Here is a 20,130-nt window from a genome sequence, read left to right as displayed (position 1 = left end):
CAATCCTTGTCCGTCTCTGTTGGCTCTGCCCGCCTGTGTGTGCATGACTTTTAGCTATCTAACATCCTATCAGTTCGCTCTGCTTGTACTTATCTCGGGTATTCATTTCAGACACCTCGTAGTCTGATCTCCGCTGGCTCCTATGTCACTTCCTGTGACTAGATTCTGTGTCACATCTGAGGGGACACACGGAACGTCTCTGTGGCAACAGCTTCAGCCACCATGCCTCTTCTTCTCTCTACACTTTGTCCCCGCTCATCCCTCCTGACTGCCTCTGCTTCCTCCCCTTTTTTGACAGCTACAACAGAGAAGAAAAGTCACTGGTGGAGCTGCTGACAGCGCTTATCACCATCAACTTATCGCAGGCGACCACTCTCTGTGAGACGTGTAGAAAAGAAAAGCCTCTAAGAAAATACTTCCAGTAGGTTTGGAGAGGGCGAGAGGCACATCCTTGGCGTCAAATCTCAAATCGTAAATAAGACGATTTAGCAACAAGGCTGTAAATGATGCAAAGAGTCGCTTTAGTGGTGCCAAATATTCAGGGAATGCCACTGGGCCCAATAGGAGCGCGCCTCTGCCTCGCTGCATGACTGCCTGAGGATATGTGCAGAGTGATCAGCTGCAGGGCTGCAGCACCACCCAACATGTTTATTAGCCTGAACTGAGCTGGGTCGTGTCAGGTGAACATTAAGGAAGCGGTTTAAAAAATAGACTTGTTATCAGATCAACACTGTCGCACACAGCTGATGCCTGGCTGAGACTCATCTTATCTTTGTTTCTCTTGAAGTAAAACACAAACATCTCAAACAGGAAGCAGTGGTTTTTACAAAGCTCTTCTGTCCCACCTGGGTTAAAAGATCCAAACTAAATCAAGGATCCTCGTTTGAAAGCAGCACGGTTCACCACTCAGACTTTAGGAGACGGGCGGTGGGATTTGAGCCCGCAGTTAGAGATCATTATGTGGTCGCCACGAAGGGAATGTGACCACTAATCCACACCACTGAACCTAATAGCTCCTTCTGAGTTGTAGTAGTGTACAGTGAGCGGAAAGTGTTTCGGGCCTCACCTCGGCCACTGCGGCCCACGAAGCGAAGGTCGTTGAAGCGAGCGACTTGGTTCTTCATCACACCTGAGGCGTTCCGCAGCTCGGCGGAGTAGTTCTCATCATTGCCTGCCATTACTGTGACAACGGTCCCATCAGGTATGTCTCCCAGGGCAACCACCTGTAAGGGGAACAAAGGTCAAAGGGCAGAAATTCAGGGAATTATCAGGAGAACGTTTCAAGGGTGTACACAAATTTTACTCCCACGAGCTGTGACCCAGAATCTGTTAAATATGAACTCCATCTACACTGCACTGCATCTCCTCCTCTGTTTGTGGTTACAGAAAATTAGAAAAATTATTATTGGAAAAAAAATTAATAAAGGAACTGCTTCAGTTTAAACGCCAAAAACGAGTGAAATCAAACCTCAGCTTCACTGGCAAAAGAATTCATCTAATGTGACAGACTTGTTTTACATCATACCATCTTCCTTCGCATCGTGTTGATGAATGGATTTAATTTCACTTCTCAAACGCAGTCTTTAAAACAAAAGCGGCGAGGCCCTGGTGTTATCATTTAGATTCCTGGATGCAGATAAAAGAGCATGAGCAGGCCTACAGAGCAGCAATAATTACAGAGCCGTAGTAATAAGAACGGTTAAATAACACATATATTTTCAAATGTGTCACATCTGATTTGGAGCCAGGGATACAGCTACAAATTTCCACTTTGGTGCGTCTTTGATCCATCCTTTAATAATGTCTGTCGGGTAATTAATAGGGCCTTTCCTGTCAAATATCATGGGGGCAAAAATAATTGTCAAGGCTTCAAAAATGCCTCCAGAGGCCTTAAATGTATAAACAATTAATCTTTGCTGCATGTTGAAATATATGTTGCTCAGTCTTTGCTTTCCTGCTCATTAAACCTCAACATAATCACAATAATTTAGTATAATTATTAATACAGTGGATATAATAGACCACAGTGTGGTTGTTGCATATATGTAGCATGTTGTTGTATTTTTAAAATATTTTTCAATATATGAAATAATTGCCTAAAACAGAAAACTGTAATTAATCACCATGGCAACAAAGCGTTGATAATTAACTGAGCCATAATTAGTATACTGCTTATTGGCATTAAATAAAATCCAGTTTGTTTGTTTACAAAATGTGAGAAGAAAACAACATGAACATGCGTTTCTTTCCTCCTTTTACATCTAGACACATTTAAGCAGACCTTTAATATTTTTCTGGCTCTTTAAACACCACGTTTTCCATTTTCTAATTAATTTTCTGAATAAAGTAAGAGGCTACATTTTTTGTTGTTTGTAACAGCAACACACAGCAGTATATTTTTCAGAATTTGTGATAAATCCAGGTGATGAAAAGTAAAATAAGACAGAGGGAAGAGGATAAACACAACACAAAACTCGGCATCCAACACTGGTAAATCCAGTTAAGCTGTGTGAGAGAGTTTAAAAGGAAAAATCATGCATTCCCTGTTTACTAAAATATTTTTGGCTTGGCTTGATTGATTTGTTTGTGTTACAGTGAACACCGAAATCACATTGTGGTTTACCCTCCTTTTAATCCAGCAGCACCTCACTGAGCCGGGACTCACCTTGAAGGCGACAGGCAGCGTCTTGTTGCACCGCCAGTGGGAGGGCAGGACCGAGCACAGAAAGTTGGGGCTGTCGGTCCGGACCAGCTCGGCCGGGTGGTCCGCGATGATCTCGGCCATGCTGCGGTTTTCGTGGGGACGCAGTCTTGGCACCGCCGCCGCTGCGTCCGGCTGCCCGGCTGGGGAGCTCACATCGTTCATCTTCCCTGGGACCGGCTGGAGGCTATTGGACGGCGGACTGAACCTCCGACTGGCGCTGGGATCTACGGGAATTCGCATCACAACAGCGTTGATTATCAAAAAAGGCAGCAAACGCTCTCCAGCTCCTCTCTGCCTTCGCTTTTCTTTCTCTCTCACACACACTCAGGGAGAAACTCGGGAGTGTGCGCCGCTGCTCGCTGAACCTCAGCGCGCCTGCCAATGGAAAATGGGACTTGGTGAAGCGCACACCGCGTTTCAAAACCCTCTCCACTACAAACTTTAGTGGGCGCCTTCAAACGACATAAAATATACTTCTCCGGCAAAGAAAAACAACCCTTGAAAACTTGATGATGTTTTAAATAACAAGCTCTTTTTTCAAACTTCTCGAGGGAAGCGTCCATGCGCCATAACGCAGGCGTAGCTGCTCGTGTGTGGATATAAATAACATCAAATAAATGTCCGAGCGCGTAATGGCCTATACAATTACCAAAAAGCAGGTTTAAAACGGACCGACCCAGATGCTCAACAAAGTTTTTTGTCTGTCTTCCTTTAGTGAGAAGTCAAAGCGCTGCTCCAGGTGCGTCATTGAAGTCTTTGTGCCAAACTGAAAGGCTCTGTGAGAGCCCGCAGGCGATGTACACACACAAAAAGTTTTCAAAGTCAAAGGAAGAAGCTTTAACAATACTTAACAGAGCTATTTATAACCCCGCGACGCCTGCAAACTGTGAGTATTTTCCGTAAAGTCTCTCAGGTTTTCTTTATAGGGTTAAAAAGGTTGATGAAGTCGAAAAAAAAATCATCGCCGGTGAGATGAAGGAGGCGGAAAATAGAATCCCGTTTTTGTAGCCGTAAATGTGGTTAGTGTTTGGAGGCCGGGGTTTCCCGTGCTCAGGCTTTTTGTGGTTTATATAGCTCGAGCGCCCAGCAATTATTGCGCTGATGCGACTCCAACACGTGGTGTCTGGAGTCAGATCCATTCCCTCTGCCATAATCTATCACGCCTATACAGACGGCCGGACAGTCTATACCTTCATGAAACACACTCGGGGCGACGTTTCACGCCTTTTCTCTCTGTCCTCACCCGCAGATAAAGACTTTCACACAGCCCCGCTGTACGTACCGACATGTCACCGCTCCCCTGGACCATCCGCGCGCTCCTGACTCCGGGGACGGTCATTTCCAGTCAGTTAACACGCATCGGTCCCGTCAATCAGTCCGTGTTGTGTTACCAACTGTGTCCGGACAATGTGCGGTTCAGAATATGCGTTCAGAGAGCCGAGCCGAGGGTGAGAAGTGAGTTACACTCCATAAGGCAGGAGTGAGTGAGTCACCGGAGAGCGGTGAGTCAGGTAGAGGCGCAGGAGTAGAGTTTCACTCGGTCGCAGGGGAGAGCTGTTGTGCAGGTGTACAGGTATTCTGCAGTGCACGGGCTTTAATTTATGTTCATCCACTCATGTCCCCGTTTCTCGTAAAGCCCGGGCTCTACTGAGACAATTACTTATATTTCACAATCTGTTGAGACTCATACGACTTGTTAAAAAAAAGTATATGGCTGCAATTTACAATTACATGTTAACTAAACATTAAAGCGCCAAGAGATGGGCCTCTGGAGGATTTCAACCGTGCGTAATTACGCACAAGTCAGTGCCTATTCACACACGTATTCTCAAAATGACAGTGATAGAATTAAAGTGCTGCACATTTGAGGTACTTTTATGCAACTTTATGTTTCTACTCCAGAGGGAAATATGACACTGTACATTTATTTGACACCATTGGTTACTTTACAGGAAAATATTTCATGCACAAAAAACATGATGAGAATAAAAATATGATGAATTGTTTCAGAATAAACTACACAACAGAATATAAAGCAGTTCAAATGAGATGTTTCTGAACCAGCTTTTACAGGAAAATGACATTTACACATAAAGCATCAGCAGTAATACTCCAATAACTTAATATATAAAAGTTCAACACTCACAGGAGTATTCTTCCTTTTTTATGAACACTTAAGTATTTTTAATCATGTAATATTTTCAGGACTGGTACTTATTGGTGGTACTGGGACTTTTACTTAAATAAGTACCAAAACTTAAATAAAGGATTTCATTCTACAACTGCAAAATTAATTCTACAAAAATATTTAACTTGCAAATTATGCATTTTCCAAAGCAAGTCAAAAACAAACAAACAAAAAAATAACATATGCTGATGAAATCTTATTTCAAAAATCACAAATGGCACCTTCACATCCCTACATAATTACAGCTCCCCACTGTGAGCAAAAAAAATCAGCTCAAATAAAACAAATCAAATTAATTTTGTGCTTTTATTTTAGTGTTGAGATGTGCTATATTTAAGAGTGTCTGCTGCTGTGAAGGCAGGAGGCCTGCTCTGCCTGCCCCTCCTGTGTCTACTGTAGAGGGCATCATCTACCCTCTGTGAGACTCCATATCTCAGCCGGCTCTCATCACCCACCCCACCCTCCGCCCTGATTACCCATCAGTCTCCCAATGACTCTTTTTTTTTTTTTTTTTTTTAAAGTGCCACATCACACAGCAGCATGTGTATTTGCCACTCTGTGTTCCTTTTCCGTTGCTCCCAAACAGGCTTTTATTGCAGAGAGTTTTTAAAGACAAAGGCCTTTGATACTACAGGCCTGTTTCAAAATAAAAGGGACCTCTGGGAGACACAGCTGTCAGGTTATTTGGGTCCTGTCAGAGCTTTTGCAGCTTGTTTTTATGCTGTAAAGCTGGATACAGTCTTATACATTTTATAATAAGGGTTCTGTGTTGAGAGAAAAAAAGCCTAAAGCCTGTAAGTAACTTGAAATAACTTGACTTCTTGTGTTTCATAAGTATGTACGTACGTGGGTGTGCACATGCATGAATGTCTGTTAGCATGTGTGTGTGTGTGTGTGTGTGTGTGTGTGTGTGAGGATGTGGGAGGGATATATATAAAGTCTGAAAGCATTGACATGCATCTGGCACCTCGTCATGTGGACGGGGAGGGAGAGAGGAAAGAAAAAAAAAGAGTGATTGAGTTACACTTCCCCTCCGTGTGCCCCAAACACCAGAAATATGGTTCACATTGTCCAACATTCTCAAAGATCAACTAACAATTCACGGATGGATAAATGCGAATAGTAGTAATTAAATCTGTAATAGTGATAAACATGGCCTTGCAGAAACCGTGGAGCCGGTTATTCCAACAGAGTTAAGTTTCAGCTCCGATAATATCATTTTTTTCACCGCTGAATACATTTCGGGGTAATGTGGAAAACATCCTTAATGTTGTAGCGGAATTTAATTTAGGAAATGTTAGGGATGAAATAACCTCTGAGTCAATTTCATGCCATCAATTTAATCAACCTAATTATTTATAATGCATATGTGTTTTACGTTACTTTCGCTGGAATTTGAACTGGAGGTTTTTTTTGTATGGTTTATTCCAAAAAGACACTTTAACGTGTACACTATATGAATCTCACGTCCCAGTTTTATCAAAACAATCAACTCACACTCATTTTAAAGCCAAGTACTCAGTCTCAAATTTGGATTTTCTGCACCCTGTTATTGTCCCATCAGAGGCAGCAGCAGCAGGAAGAGCCTCTTGATTTTCCCAGCCTGATCCCAGGCCCCAAACGTCCCCCCCTCCACCCACCACCTCCACCCCGGTGTAGTCGTGACTTAAACCCTGACAAGCTCAACTCATCAAAGAGTGTTTGTCCCATCTGACTCCGCTTTGCCTCTCCGCTGTACATCCAGCATCTGTCTTCCAGCTCCCTACATTCACTCCCCGCATTCACACAGCAAGGCCTGCTGCTGCTGCTGTCTGGCTCTGTGTCACTCAGAGGTAGGGCGACCTCTGAGTTTGAAATCTGTCGTTTGAAGTCCTGGAGATATAGGGAGACACCAGAGAAGGCGTTAATGTGCCAGAATACGCTGTTCAATCAAAAAACACCACTTCTCCGCCTCACTGTCCTGGATCTAACCCAGCCAAAAAAATCAATTTCTGATTAAACTTCAGCTGTAACTTTCACGCTGTATTAGACTTTTTTGGATATTTGACCCATCTTGCTCAGTATTAACAAACCTAATATCATGTAGTAATGAATCTAGCATAAAGCTGCTCATTCAGCGCGGCTGCTGCTCGCCTGGTGCACAGCTGGATCGTCTCTCTCAGCTCTGGTATTATTCATCTACTGTGTTACACTGGCTCGGAGTCACTGCACAGTAGGAGAAGTCACTAACAGTGAAGAACCACAGTATACCACATTGAGCAGGATGTGCCTTTTATGATTTATGGTAATATTGTATTTCTGCCGCTCAGTTTCAATTATTTGTTTTCAATAAAAATCAAACTCAGCTGACACTCTCTGGCTAATTTTCCTGTCGAGATATCAAGCGCGTAATAAAAGTTTCTGTTCTCGTTCCCACTTGGAATGACAAAGACTGTGTGAACCGCTAATGTGTACGCGTGCACACACACGCCGTCTTTAATGTTGTCAGCAAACTAACCATACACATTCCCTCTCTTCTCTTGTCTTTTGTCTGTCAGCGTCTCTATATCTCTCCTGCTGTTTGACAAAGACACAAACAAACATGTCTATCATCTCTCCTCACTATTAACACCTCGTTTGGGAAGATGACTGGACAAACTGAGCAGATGCTGAAAAGTATATCAATAGTCGGTGCAACAGTTTAAGCAGGATACACGCGGCGCTATGGGGCCATGCACGTGCACGCAATGGTGCCCGCAGAAATTTTTCATGAGAGCGGCCAACAGGGGCTGCAGAAAATCTTGGGATGGCACACCGAGACCAAAAGCTATAACTGAATTTCAGGGATTCAATTATGCTGTTAAATGTTACAAAGCGATTCACAGAGTTTGTTTACATTAACTTTTGAGTAGAAAACGACCGCATCACAAACTTAAATTCAAATGGTGCTGAACTAACACGGCCTTAATTGGTAAGTTTCAGTCACCAAAAAAAAAAAAGGACCACCTAAAAAACACAAAATCAGTCTAAATGGACGCTATATTTATAATACTTTCACCACTTTATCTTTCTGACAGGGAAGTGAAGGCCGTCATCTCAAGGTCACCAGCCTCAACTGCCAAAAACGGTAATTTTACTTTGCAGAACACAGGAGTTGCTGGTCTACTCCTGCCTTGATCGGTTAGTGTGTAAGCTTAAGCAGTGAAAATATTCCAAATACGGCATACACTTCAACTGATATTGATTATTTTAGGTGGCTAAAATATGTTTTCCTGCAGCCTCTGTCAATAGCAGTACGTCGTTTAGCTTCCATGCTAGTTTGGTTCAACAAAGACGCTAGCAAAGAGACAAAGTACATGAAACAAGCACAGCAGACATGTCAGAAAGGTCGGACCACTGTGTGTAACTATTTTTTTGAAAGTCAAATAAATTGCCAATTGCAAATTGAGTAGGCTACTGATGTTAGCGTGACATTACAGTTATTCGGTCTGTATGGGCTGATAAAAAACTATGTTAACATGGAGAGTTATGGAATTGCATACTGATAAATATTACCAATTATCTAATGTGGATACACTAATACAGTTACAGTTAACATATTGAGCGCCACAACAATCCTGTTTTAATGTGTTTTGCGGCTGCATGTACACATGTTCGGTGATTCAGTATTCTTTAAAGAGGCTGGTTGTCCTTTTCCTTAAAAAGACAGCTTTAATTCGAAGAAGTACGTTGATCGGAAGGAACAAATCATTTACTGGAAACAAGTCTTCTCAAGTTTAGGGTGTTATCTAACCCCATCCTTAAAAGGTTGCATGACACAGCTGGGTTAGCGATGCGTGCCTAAAAGAAAAGCCCATATTTCTGGTCAGACAGAGAAACACACATCATGAAAGACTTGGATATCAACAGGTTTTTGGATATGTGGCAATATTACAATGCCGGTCTTTTAAGGAGGAGGGAGGCGGTGTTAGATGGTCAAACAAGTCTGTCACTGGTGGTAAAGTTTGATAAAATCCTATTTTTGACGCAAAAAAGGAAAAATGGCGTAAGCTGTTCACTGGTCCATATTTTGACGTGATAAATGTCACATTAGGGCACATTTATCAGAGTATACATGGCTGCATGTAAACTGGAATAACAGTCGAATATCCATTTTTATTAGCCATGTAAACAACTTTGCAGGGATAGTCTTATTGGGAATAAGGGGGGAAAACGGAATATTGTGTGCATGTAAACGCAGTCACTGCTGCAAGTTTAGGGGAGACTTGTGGGTACTTGAGGTTTTCATCTGGACAGCTTGAGGTGAGAGTTCAAGGGACCCCTTTGAAAACTGCCATGCCAGTTTTTCCCTCGCCAAAATTTAGCCTAACTTTGGAGCCCTCTTCCCAATAAGATAGCATGACTTTTGGTACCAATAGATGCTTTAGGTGGTCTAGTTTCAAAAGATACCACAATTGAGCTTAAAAATCGGCACGCGAAAGCCTCTTAAATAAAGTAATGTCAGCCTACAATTATCTTCTCCAAGTGGTGTAATGAACTGTATCGGTGGGCCATGGCCCCATCTGGTCCCCTTGGTTGGCGCCACTGCATGCACACCTATATATTTGACAATATATATGGTATATGACATAACTATATATAATAAAAACACAAGATAGCAATGCTCTTTCTTGCTCCTTATCCTTTTCACAAGCGCATACTCTCATCATTCAAGAGGAAAAGTACAGCCACTTAAGACTCAGGATGAAGGCTCCATTTCACAGTGGTGCATTTTTCAAGACACTTAATTATAGCTTTCTAGAGGAGGGCTGTGACGAGGCCCAGGCTTTTTCAGCTCTAACGGGATGTTTCCATGTTTGGCAGGCCACCAGCCAGCCGGCCTGCCAGCTAACCAATCAGCGAGCCCACCAGGCTAGGCAGCAGGGCAGCCAAAGACTCAGTCTACTAGCCAATCAACCAGGAGAGCAGAAACAAAGCCACAAAACTAGCCTGCCTGTCTGCTAGTTAGACTTGGGCTGGTAGCCGGCCAACCAGGCAGTCAATTAGTGAACCATGTTAGCCACCAGAAGAGGATGACGATGGGCAGAAATTTTACTCTGTGTGACCTCATCGACACAACCTCACCGACTCACATCCACGCACTGATCACAGCTAAGCCTTTAATGACTGTTTGTCGCCGAGCACCGTGACATCACCGTGAACTGTTAGGACGAGGTCGGCACGTTTTGCGGTGTGTGTGTGTGTGTGCATGTTACTGAGCGACCGTTTTCACTGAGTGTGATCCAAGTTTTGAATTAGACTTGGAGTCGGCTGGAGTGGCTACAGAGTTTAATGTATTTATTTCTCGGTGAGAAAGTGCGATACAGACAGAGTTTGTCTGATATTTCACTCTGTTCTTGAAATGGCAGAGAGCAGCATGGAAAGAGATGGAGACATGGAGGGGGCGGCTGCTCACTGCTTGTGGCAGGAGGGTAGAGGAGGGAGGGAGGGAGGAGGGGTATAAAGACAATTTCCTCTCTGCTCTTATTGCTCTGACTGTCTGCCGCCTACCGCCTTCACGGAGGTCCCTAATTGAGATCACTTGTACTTAAAAATAGGAACAAAAAAGGAACTTCTGTGGGCTGGGAGATGGAGAGGAGAAAATAAAGCGGTAATATGTGACGAAGGCTGCCATTAAAGAGTCCCAATGATAGATCAGAGCGACTGGGGCACAGAGAGCTGAGAACTCTTTCCCTGTCTGCCAGCGAACCTTCAGATGTTGACGTGTCACACACCACCTGCTGTCACAGCCCTACAACAGTGCATGTGTAAGAGTGTATATGTAGGGTTTTCTGCGTGTGTGTGGTTCTTTGATGGGGTACAGTGACAGTGCCCGGGGCTGAGGCCAGATATATGCCAAAAAGAGGGAGTTCAGTTTTTCCACTTATGTGAGTGTGTATGTTAGAGTTTGTCTTTACATTGACTACATTTACACCCACTAATATTCCACTATAATTCCGAATACGTCAGCAGTCTGAATTTGAAACAGGTCATGTAAACAGCATATTCCATTCGGATATTCTGAATTAGGCTTCACTCCAAATGTCGCATATTTCAATAAAGACACGTAGGATATGCCGGTATTATTCAGGTTTTAGTAGTATTTTTTGGACATTTAGTCCAGTGTATTTAGAATATATGTCTCAGTTGAGTTTTTTTGAGAGTTTTTAGCGCAGTATGCAGTTTCTTGTACAAATTAGTGTGCCACGAATGACGTGACATACTTAGGTTAAGTTATGAACTTAAGGTAAAGTTATGGTTAGCGTGGTTAGGCAACATGTGCTCATCCCATCTCATCAAATACCACCGCTTTGTCGATGGATGTACATGTCAAAATATGACGCACTAGGTACCCTCCTAGATCTGTCTTGGACATTCACAAACAAGCGTAATTGCGTGTCAATTTACGCTTCTGTCGTACATTGTGTCTTTTTTAAATACACTTCTGTTTTCATAGGAAAAGTACAGCATCACTGTCTTTTCCAAAATAACCTCACAACATTGGTAAAACACGTCGTTTTTGGGGTTTGGGTTGGACTTAGGTTCAGGCAACAGAAGCATGTGGTTGGTTTGGCTTAAAATTCAAATAGGAACCAAACAGCGGGCTCCCGAATCAAAGTCTGGAGTTTGTTTGTTCTTTCTCAAAGGCAGTTTGTAACACCGTTAACAAGTGAGTATCATATAGCTGCAAAGGTGCCTCTGTGCATTGGTCTCTGATGCCGAGATCACTGACAAAGCAGCGGTATTTGATGAGTTTGGAGTGACAACGAGTTGTGCTGGACTTAGGAAAAGAAACAAGGGTGGGCATCTTTAAATTCAGACAAGTAAAGAAACTTTGGTCAGCTTTAGGTAAAAAAACGTGGTGATAACAAACCTCAAAATGACTCTAAGTTCACACGGTTTCAACAATGGTCCCCTGCTTCCTTCTTTATTTCCTTCAGCACATTGGTCACATGATTGCGGCCGTGCTAAAAAAACGAGTTATATGCACATTACTGGCTTACTGGTGCATTACTTTTGGTAAGAAAATGTACAAACAGTGCTCAAGAACAGTTTGTGTAAGTAGGGTTGGGTATTGGTGCTCAAAACCATTAAGGTATCGACTGAAATAAGCCAGTACAAAGTAGGATCAAACCTTCTCCAGTCAAACGATACCTGCGTTTGATCCTTTTTGTACCAGACCCAGAAAAAAATGACTATTGTATGGTTTTGCTGCAACCACCGCAAGTGTTCTTCGATTTAATGTGACGTGTGATTGGCCCATTACTTTAGCAGCTACAATCAGTCAATCATGTATCGGTCACATGAAGTCAGACAAGGTACAACTCCAGTGAAATTCAGCTGAGTCAGCTTCTTCATTTTGGGCACTGCAATTTACTCCCTTTCTGCCTCCTCTTACATTGTGGGATGCTGCTTTATAATTGTCCATGTGTCTGGACAGTTCTGGTAATCCATGGTTTCTGGTTGGGGAATGATTTAACTGTAGTTTTGGGTACAGTTGCTTCTGTTGTTTTACAAATTAAATCCACCACAGACTCAGTGATTTCATTGATGTCATCGGTGACGCGACGCATACAGTCTGTGGTGTGGTGAAGTCGAGAGCGGTGTGTTTGACGGAGTTGGCACTTCAGCGTGCCGAGATGCCACGAAAATATGTGAAAGCATGGCTATTCTACATGCCTGTGGTGTCTGGTGGTATTTTACGCAACTGAATGCTTCAATTTACATGACGGATGTCGAATGAAGTAGAAAAAAAGGTGTCACATGAAGTACTCCATTGACATAGCTATCATTTAAAGGGTAATGGTATCGTAATTTTTTAAACGATACGACACTGTGGGGGAAATAAAAGCCACATTTATGGTTGGAAAGGAGAAACGCACCTACTTTTAAACATTGTCAAGGACTTGGATATCAACAGGGTTTTAGATATGCGCCAATTTCGCAACTCCGACCTTTACAAGAAGGTGATGAATGAATGAAAGAGAAAGGCTGTGTTTGCACGGTCCAACAAGTCTGCTGCTGGTGGAAAACTTTGAAAAATCCTATGTGAGGCAGGGACGCAAAATGGCTCCGGCCGTTCCACCCCACCATATTTTGAAGTGATAAACAACATGTTACAGTACGTTACTGAGATTACGCATGGCTTCTTGTAAACCGGAATATATGTGAAATGCTGATATTCATTTTCATTATTCATGTTAACAGCAACAGGGCCTCATTCACAAACAGTATATACACAGAAATCTGTGCTTTAAAAGTGCGTACGAATGTTTTACTCATGAATCCGGGATTCATCAATATTTTCTTATCTGAATTTGTCCATACGCTGCAAATGAATGTAGAAGTGCCCCAGACGATGATGATGATGAAGGCCAAGCTGTCTCAGAAAATGTAAACACATATAACTAAATGTGTAACATTAAAACTGCATTCATTGAAAAAAGGTTTTAATAGACAACAGAACTTAAAAACTGTTATTTTACTAATGCACTGGACAAATGTTGCCTTTTAAATGGGCCTAATTATGAATTCTACGCCCCTTCAGTCTCATCAGTTATTATCATAATTAAAATATTCAACTACAAACTAATCTACAACATGACCAAAGCATAAAAATAATTAGCAAGAGTAAAGAAATGTAGTTCGAAACCTGTTATCAGTGAAACAGTTGGGTGGTAATTTATTTATTACTCAGTTTTTATGCACTAAAAACGTACAAACAAAAGGCCTATAAGTTGTATTCCATGCACTGCACTTTACCCACAAGACTGAAATCGAACATTTGTGATAGTAATGATGGCATCTGTAAGACTATAGCAATCACAGTCTGAACAACAGCTATGATATATGCAGCAGAGGCCTGAGCATCACTTTATGTGTAATGACACCTCCTGGCAAACACATTTCCATATATAGAGAAATGGAGGCGTGGCAGTGTGCTGATTGCTAATTGCTGACACGTGCCTGTCAATTAAGAAAGATTCTGATTACTAACATATGCATGTTGGTGAGAACAAATTTGGCTGGTGCGCGTGTGTCATGAATCTGATGATAGTTTTGCATGTGTACTTAATTTGTTTGCAAAGAACTTTCTAGGCACATATTAGTGAATGAGGCCCTCTGTCTTTTTCAGAATAAGGGCATAAAAGTGAATATTCTGTGCATATAAACACTGCTGCAACAAAAGATCTGTACAGTGATCAGGCCCACTCTATACAGCCATTGTGTCATTAGCTATGCTATTATTAGTCTTTCACTTTAATTCAACCGTCCCACCAATCAAACCCTCCCTCAAGCTGCTTTTCCCAGACTCAGCCCCAGAGTGTCCCCAAAGCTTGCTGGTTTCCCCTTCAAAGCATCTATCACTCAATCAGGTCTGATCGTGCTATTAATCAAACAACGAGCCCCCCTCCTCGGAGACCAGTTTGAAGGATTGGCTTGAAGGAAACGCAGCGTATCCAGGAGTGGTACCGCACCACGGCTGGGAACAGGAACCCTGTAAAGAGCGTTTTTCTTGGACCGAGACCCTCTGTAGGTGCTAAAGACAATACAGACACTCGGGCTAGGCCAACATTCCACTTTACACTTTTCCCTTCCTCTGTGTATTTCACTGGTCTACTTCCCCTCTGCAAACTAGCCGGCTAGTATCAAAATATTTATAGTACATCTGCAAGACATGCTGTTCTCATGTATCCAGGACCGTTTAGCCTTGTGTTCATTATGCGAGGTAAAACTAATACCAGATTTATAGGGGGAGATTTCTCTCTGTTCTCCCCTGTCCGTGTAGCGCGATCGAGGATGATTTATGTGAGGCGAGGAGGCACAGGCGAGATAGATAGAGTGACTACACGGCGAGAGGCAAACACGCAGCGGCCCAGACAGGCACTCGCAGGGGGGCTATCAGCTATCACTCGCCCGTTTCCACTGCTCCTGTTTCGGGACTGGAGGAAGGCAGGACGGCGGCTGGAGACAGGGAGGGAGAGGAAGGAGACAGGAGGTAAGGATGTATATGAATGGAGGCAGGGTGGAGGGATGCCCAGGTGCACTGGGTCCAAATCGATATAAGGAGCTGTAGAGGAGGGCCAGATGGAGGGGGGAAGAAAGTCTGTCATGGATGCTCAATTGCACACAGACATAAACATAGCTGGTGTAAACTCACGTCTTGAAATGTACCATATGCATTTTTTGTCTCGGAGCGTTTAAACGCGTCAAATATACTATCTGTTTTGCTTGGCTATGATTGCAGACTGGGTATAATGAATATTACTGTGAACCCATATCGAAAAGTTCTGGCACTGCTTTGCTGTTTCATTCCTAGGGGCCAATCAACGTCAAAACTGTCAGTCCAGTGTGTCCAGCGCTGAGACAACGGCCAATCAGATAAACAGGAAATGAAAAAACAGTACTGGGCAGGCACCGCGTGCAGCCGCAGCACTGGGCGTGCATCGAGCAACAGCACTCAACTTCCGAGGGTTTGGATCTCGCTCTCCTTTTCTTTTTTTTTTTTCCCAATCTCTTCCTGATCACGGTCCAGCTCGGAGCCGCTCCAAAAACACCGAGCATGAACTCTGCAACCTGGAGCCATACAGTACATACTAGATCAGATTCCAAACCATTCAGACGTCAAAATGGCCCCAGGAAGCCTTGGCTTGTGAAAATGTTGCAAGGCCTTTCATGTAACGCTGGATGCTCTGAGTGCTGAATGAGTTAACAAATTAATTTGAGAGTGTCACCGCTGATGCAGCACACTCAGAGATGGGCCTTTGCCGAAAACCTTAGCCTGTAATTACACTGAGCCTATTAAGCTACTGGTCAGAAGTGACTCACAACAAGGTGGGGGTGTGGAGGGGGGAGAAAAAGGAAGGGTGGATGGAGTTCACTTTCATAGCTTCCAGCCTGAGATGTCCTCAGACAAAATCAATTCCAGTCATCTTCGGAAAAGCGGGTGCAATGAAAGAAAACATCAGGGAAGTTGGGGGAAAACATGATTTCACAGAAGATAAATGACTATTGTGCGATCATGTGACCTATGACCCTCTATTTTCCACACACACTCAGAAGTTGCCGGTTATTCCAGGACAGGGCCCTTTCATGTCGCGTCTGCTCTGCCCCTCGCTGAGACTCAGATGACGCCAGCTTTATAGCGCCTAAATCGAGTCCTGAGTGGGGAGACTCCTCGACTGCTGGCTCCCACGGGGAACATCAATTACGTTGTGAAATGCTGTCCTTCAAACACAATCTATTCTGTGGGTGTTGCATTATAGCAAAGCTGAGAATTTGAGCGTCACACACATAAAAAATCCCTCTTTGGCAACAGGCTTGTTGGGATGTGGTCTCGGGCTGACAATTAAATTGTCCGCTCGGAATATGCTGTCACTCTGGAAGCGCGAGATTTACGGCGAATAATTTCGCGAGAACTGATCATCTTAAATGTTTTAACTGGATTTAATGGCGTCATAGATCACTCTGATATGTTCTTGTGTCCTCCAGAGACTGAGAACTGTCCCCAGTAGTTGCAGAACTCATTTATAGACAATTAAAGAAGCCCTTAACAGTCCAACCTCCCCTCACTGAGCTATTACTGAGAAAAGTCTTCCACCAGAGTAGTTCAACTTTCCTGCAAAAGTGGCAAATATTTGACACTTTGTAAACCACAGAGCATTATCACATAGCTCTCTGAACCATCTTTCAGGCAAAACAAATCAGCTTCTGCCAGTAAAGAAAACCTTAAAATCATAATAAAGGTATACAGGGTGAAAGCTGTAAACATTAACCCCGTGTTTACATTGCGAGGGATTCTTTTTCATTAGTAATTGCCTCACACTGTGAGCCTGATGATTGGGTAATATTTATGATGGGCCCTCAGGGCCTGCTTCCCTCTCAGTCTCTCTTATGTCTATAAAATCTTTTACTCTTGGCTCAACTGTAGCACAGACAAGCTCCCATTAGAACCTGATTGTATATGTGCTTTTAAAGTGTGCCTCTATGGTGCCTTTAATGTGCGTAGGTCATGTGCTTGTGAGCGTATATGCATGTGTTGTGGGTGTGTGTGCACAGTATGTGTGTAGCAGTAAAGGGGCTGGCTCTGAGACTTTGGTTAACCGGACTATAATTTGGAGGCCCAGTGAAGACTCCCAGCAGCCTCTCACTGTTTGTTTACCAGAGAGACCGACTCTGCTGTTTCTGCTGCATCTGCAGGGTCCTGCAGGAAAAGGGCGTGTGTGTGTATCTGTCTGGCTGTGTGTGCATGAGTGTGTGTAGGTGTAATCGTGTGTGCAATGCAGTATTCATGTGAAAGTGACATTTAGTAAAACACATAAAGATAAATTTGTCCGTGGGCACTTTAGAGACCATTTGGACAAAGCATTTCCTTAAAATAACATATTTCCTAATGTACTTCTGTTTTTAAGGAACCAATGTTTCCAATTACGCTAAAGAACATCCCTCATTTGTCTTTTTCCTCCTACACCTTTACGCTACAGTAAATCAAAGCTACAATACACCACCCTTTCTTTGCTGAAATGGTAGCTTTGTCATAAATAATAAAACAAAAAGAGCTCAACTTCACAGAAAAACACCCTCACATTAAAAAGTGTTTGTCAGCAAAAAATGACTGCTATTTTTGTTTGTGCCGAGAGTAATTCTCCCGAGACTAAACTGCGCGTTTTCTGTCCCAATTGGGCTTTTTTTTTCTCCACCAATCCTCCTCCCAAGCAGGAATAAAAAGAAAACAATGCAATTCAAAAGGCCGGAGCTCCCAGCCTGTCATTTAGCTGTAACTTTGAATTGCCTTTGCTCTGCGTGAGCTGTTTTCTTTCACACACACATACACACACACACAGAATTGTTGCAGCATCCTAAAATTCCATCACGAGAGAGGAAGAAAGACAGAGGAGGAGAGGCACTTTCAAAATATCACTCTAATAAAATATTCCTGCTCCTCTGGGATCCTCCTTTGCTCATTCAGCATCAGGAGAAGTGAAGTGGAAAACGCCTGTTATTGGTCTCCGTCCAAAAAGGAGAAGGAGAGAAAAGAGAGAGAGACCTATTTCCTTTGGGGAAAGACAGAAAATAGAATGAGCAGCGCAACAGTTGACGGAAAACTTTTAACTGCGACAACAAAATGAACTACAGACGACTGTAAGAGGGCAGCTGTCTGGGTGAGTGACAGGATTCAACTCCAGACTGAAAGCCCGCTCCGGCGAGGATCAGACGCCGCGTACGTATATAGACTTTGATCACGCGGAGCTGCTTGTCGGAGCGGTATGATTGGATTGAATATGTGTAAACTGGAACAGCTCTGGGATCAACATAAAACACAGCAGCTACAAGTTCTCAAAAGACGCCAGCCTCAGTCGCAGGAAGGGGCTTTGAAACAACCTGAAATGTAACGTAGGGGATTTTTGCAGTTTTGTAACATTGCTGTACAAGCAGAAATTTCTCAAAACTTTCCTGTTTTTTCACAGCGAGAGTCATGCAGACTTCTGAATATCTGCAGCAAAGTTGTGGGACAGAAAACACAGACAGATACACTTTATTTTAACCCCTTATTGAGCATTTATAAGCAGCGTATCAACACTGAAGAGCACAGTGTATAACACACCATAATGTAGTTTTAAATGGACACTAGGACATTTTTAAATGTCTTTTAATGTGTTTGTCAACAACTCCTCAGTCTGACAACGCAATATAACACACAGTAATCATCTAAAATATATCTTTATAGCAAAAATCTATATCATCTTTATTAATAAAGTAAATATTTAGCCCAATCACTCTCTTTGTGTGGTGCTCAGACCCTGTCATACTCACATTGTGTTTCCAAACACTTCTTCACTCTTCATGACAACCTGACAAACTCAAGCTGCTGATGAAGACCATGAGATGCGAGTGAAAGCTCCGGAAGAAATCTGCGTGTGAACAGATAGCTTATGGATGCTTCACGGGAGGAGTTATAAATTACACTTAACACTTCATAAGCACTTAAGATGTCTTGATGTCTGTGTACGACTCCACTATAGTGTGTTATTAACTATCTATACTGCTTATAAATGCTTTTATATCCTTCCTTCCCTCTCTGTCTCTCTTTATTTCTTTTCTTTCCTCTCCCCCTTTCATTCCTTCCATCTCTTTTATCCTTCTTTTAACTTCATTAACTTTCTCACTTCCTTTTTCTTTTCTTCTTTCCCTCTCTTTCCTTCTCTCTTTTTCTTTCTATCTTCCTTTCCTTCCTTCCCTGTTTCTTTCCTTTTTTCCTTCTATCCTCCTTCCCATTCTTTCCATCCTTCCTTCCTTTTCTTTCTTCCTTCCTTTACTTTCCTTCCTCCTTTCATCCATCCTCCGTTCCTTATTTCTGTCTTTCTTTCCATCTTTTTTCTATTTCCTTCCTTCCCTTTTCCTTTCCTTACTTCGTTCTCTTTCTTTCTTTCCCTTTCTGTCCTTCCTTCAGCCTTTCTTCCTCATCTTTCCGTCCTCCTTTCATCCATCCTCCCTTCCTTATTTGTATTTCTTTCCATCTTTTCCTTTCTTTTTCTCTCTATTTCCTTCCTTCCCTTTTCCTTTCCTTGCTTCCTTCTCTTTCTTTCTTTCTTTCTTTCTTTCTTTCTTTCTTTCTTTCCCTTTCTGTCCTTCCTTCCAGCCTTTCTTCCTCATCTATCCTTCCTTACTTCCTTCTTCTTTCTTTCTCTTTTCTTCCCATGGTTCCTCCCCTTTCTTTCTTTTTTTCTCTATTTCCTTCCTTCCCTTTTCCTTTCCTTGCTTCCTTCTCTTTCTTTCCCTTTCTGTCCTTCCTTCCAGCCTTTCTTCCTCATCTTTCCTTCCTCCTTTCATCCATCCTCCCTTCCTTATTTCTGTCTTTCTTTCCACCTTTTTCTTTCTTTTTTCTCTATTTCCTTCCTTCCCTTTTCCTTTCCTTGCTTCCTTCTCTTTCTTTTGTTCTTTCTTTCCCTTTCTGTCCTTCCTTCCAGCCTTTCTTCCTCATCTTCCCTTCTTCCTTTCATCTATCCTTCCTTACTCCCTTCTTCTTCTTTCTTTCTTTTCTTCCCATGGTTCCTCCCCTTTCTTTCTTTCCTTCCTTCCTTCCTTCATTCTCTTTCTTTCCTTTCAGATTTCGCCCATCCTTCTTTCCTTCCTCTATTTCTTTTGTTTCCTTCTTTCTTTCTATTTTCTTATTACCTTCATTCTTTCTTTTACCTCCTTCCTTCCATCCTTTCTTTCT

The 20,130-nt window shown here is 42.7% G+C and overlaps 1 protein-coding gene across 3 annotated transcripts in view; it reads right to left on the bottom strand.

Annotated features, from left to right (window-relative positions):
- Positions 1 to 20,130, bottom strand: part of runx2b (RUNX family transcription factor 2b) — a 52,571-nt gene that overhangs the window by 25,348 nt on the left and 7,093 nt on the right. For 2 of the 3 annotated variants that reach the window (XM_049590147.1, XM_049590149.1), the window contains exons 3-4: positions 2,666 to 2,928; positions 1,067 to 1,223 (exon numbers count right to left, since the gene is read on the bottom strand). In XM_049590147.1, the coding sequence (XP_049446104.1) occupies positions 1,067 to 1,223; positions 2,666 to 2,928 (420 nt within the window). Of the gene's footprint in view, positions 1 to 1,066; positions 1,224 to 2,665; positions 2,929 to 3,986; positions 4,249 to 20,130 lie in introns of those variants that run through there. The other variant, XM_049590148.1, reaches the window with a different exon arrangement.

The sequence above is a fragment of the Epinephelus fuscoguttatus genome, linkage group LG11, assembly GCF_011397635.1.
Source record: "Epinephelus fuscoguttatus linkage group LG11, E.fuscoguttatus.final_Chr_v1".
Lineage (NCBI taxonomy): Eukaryota > Metazoa > Chordata > Actinopteri > Perciformes > Serranidae > Epinephelus > Epinephelus fuscoguttatus.
Note: the sequence above shows the minus strand (reverse complement) of the source record. Positions and strands in the feature narration are given on the sequence as shown.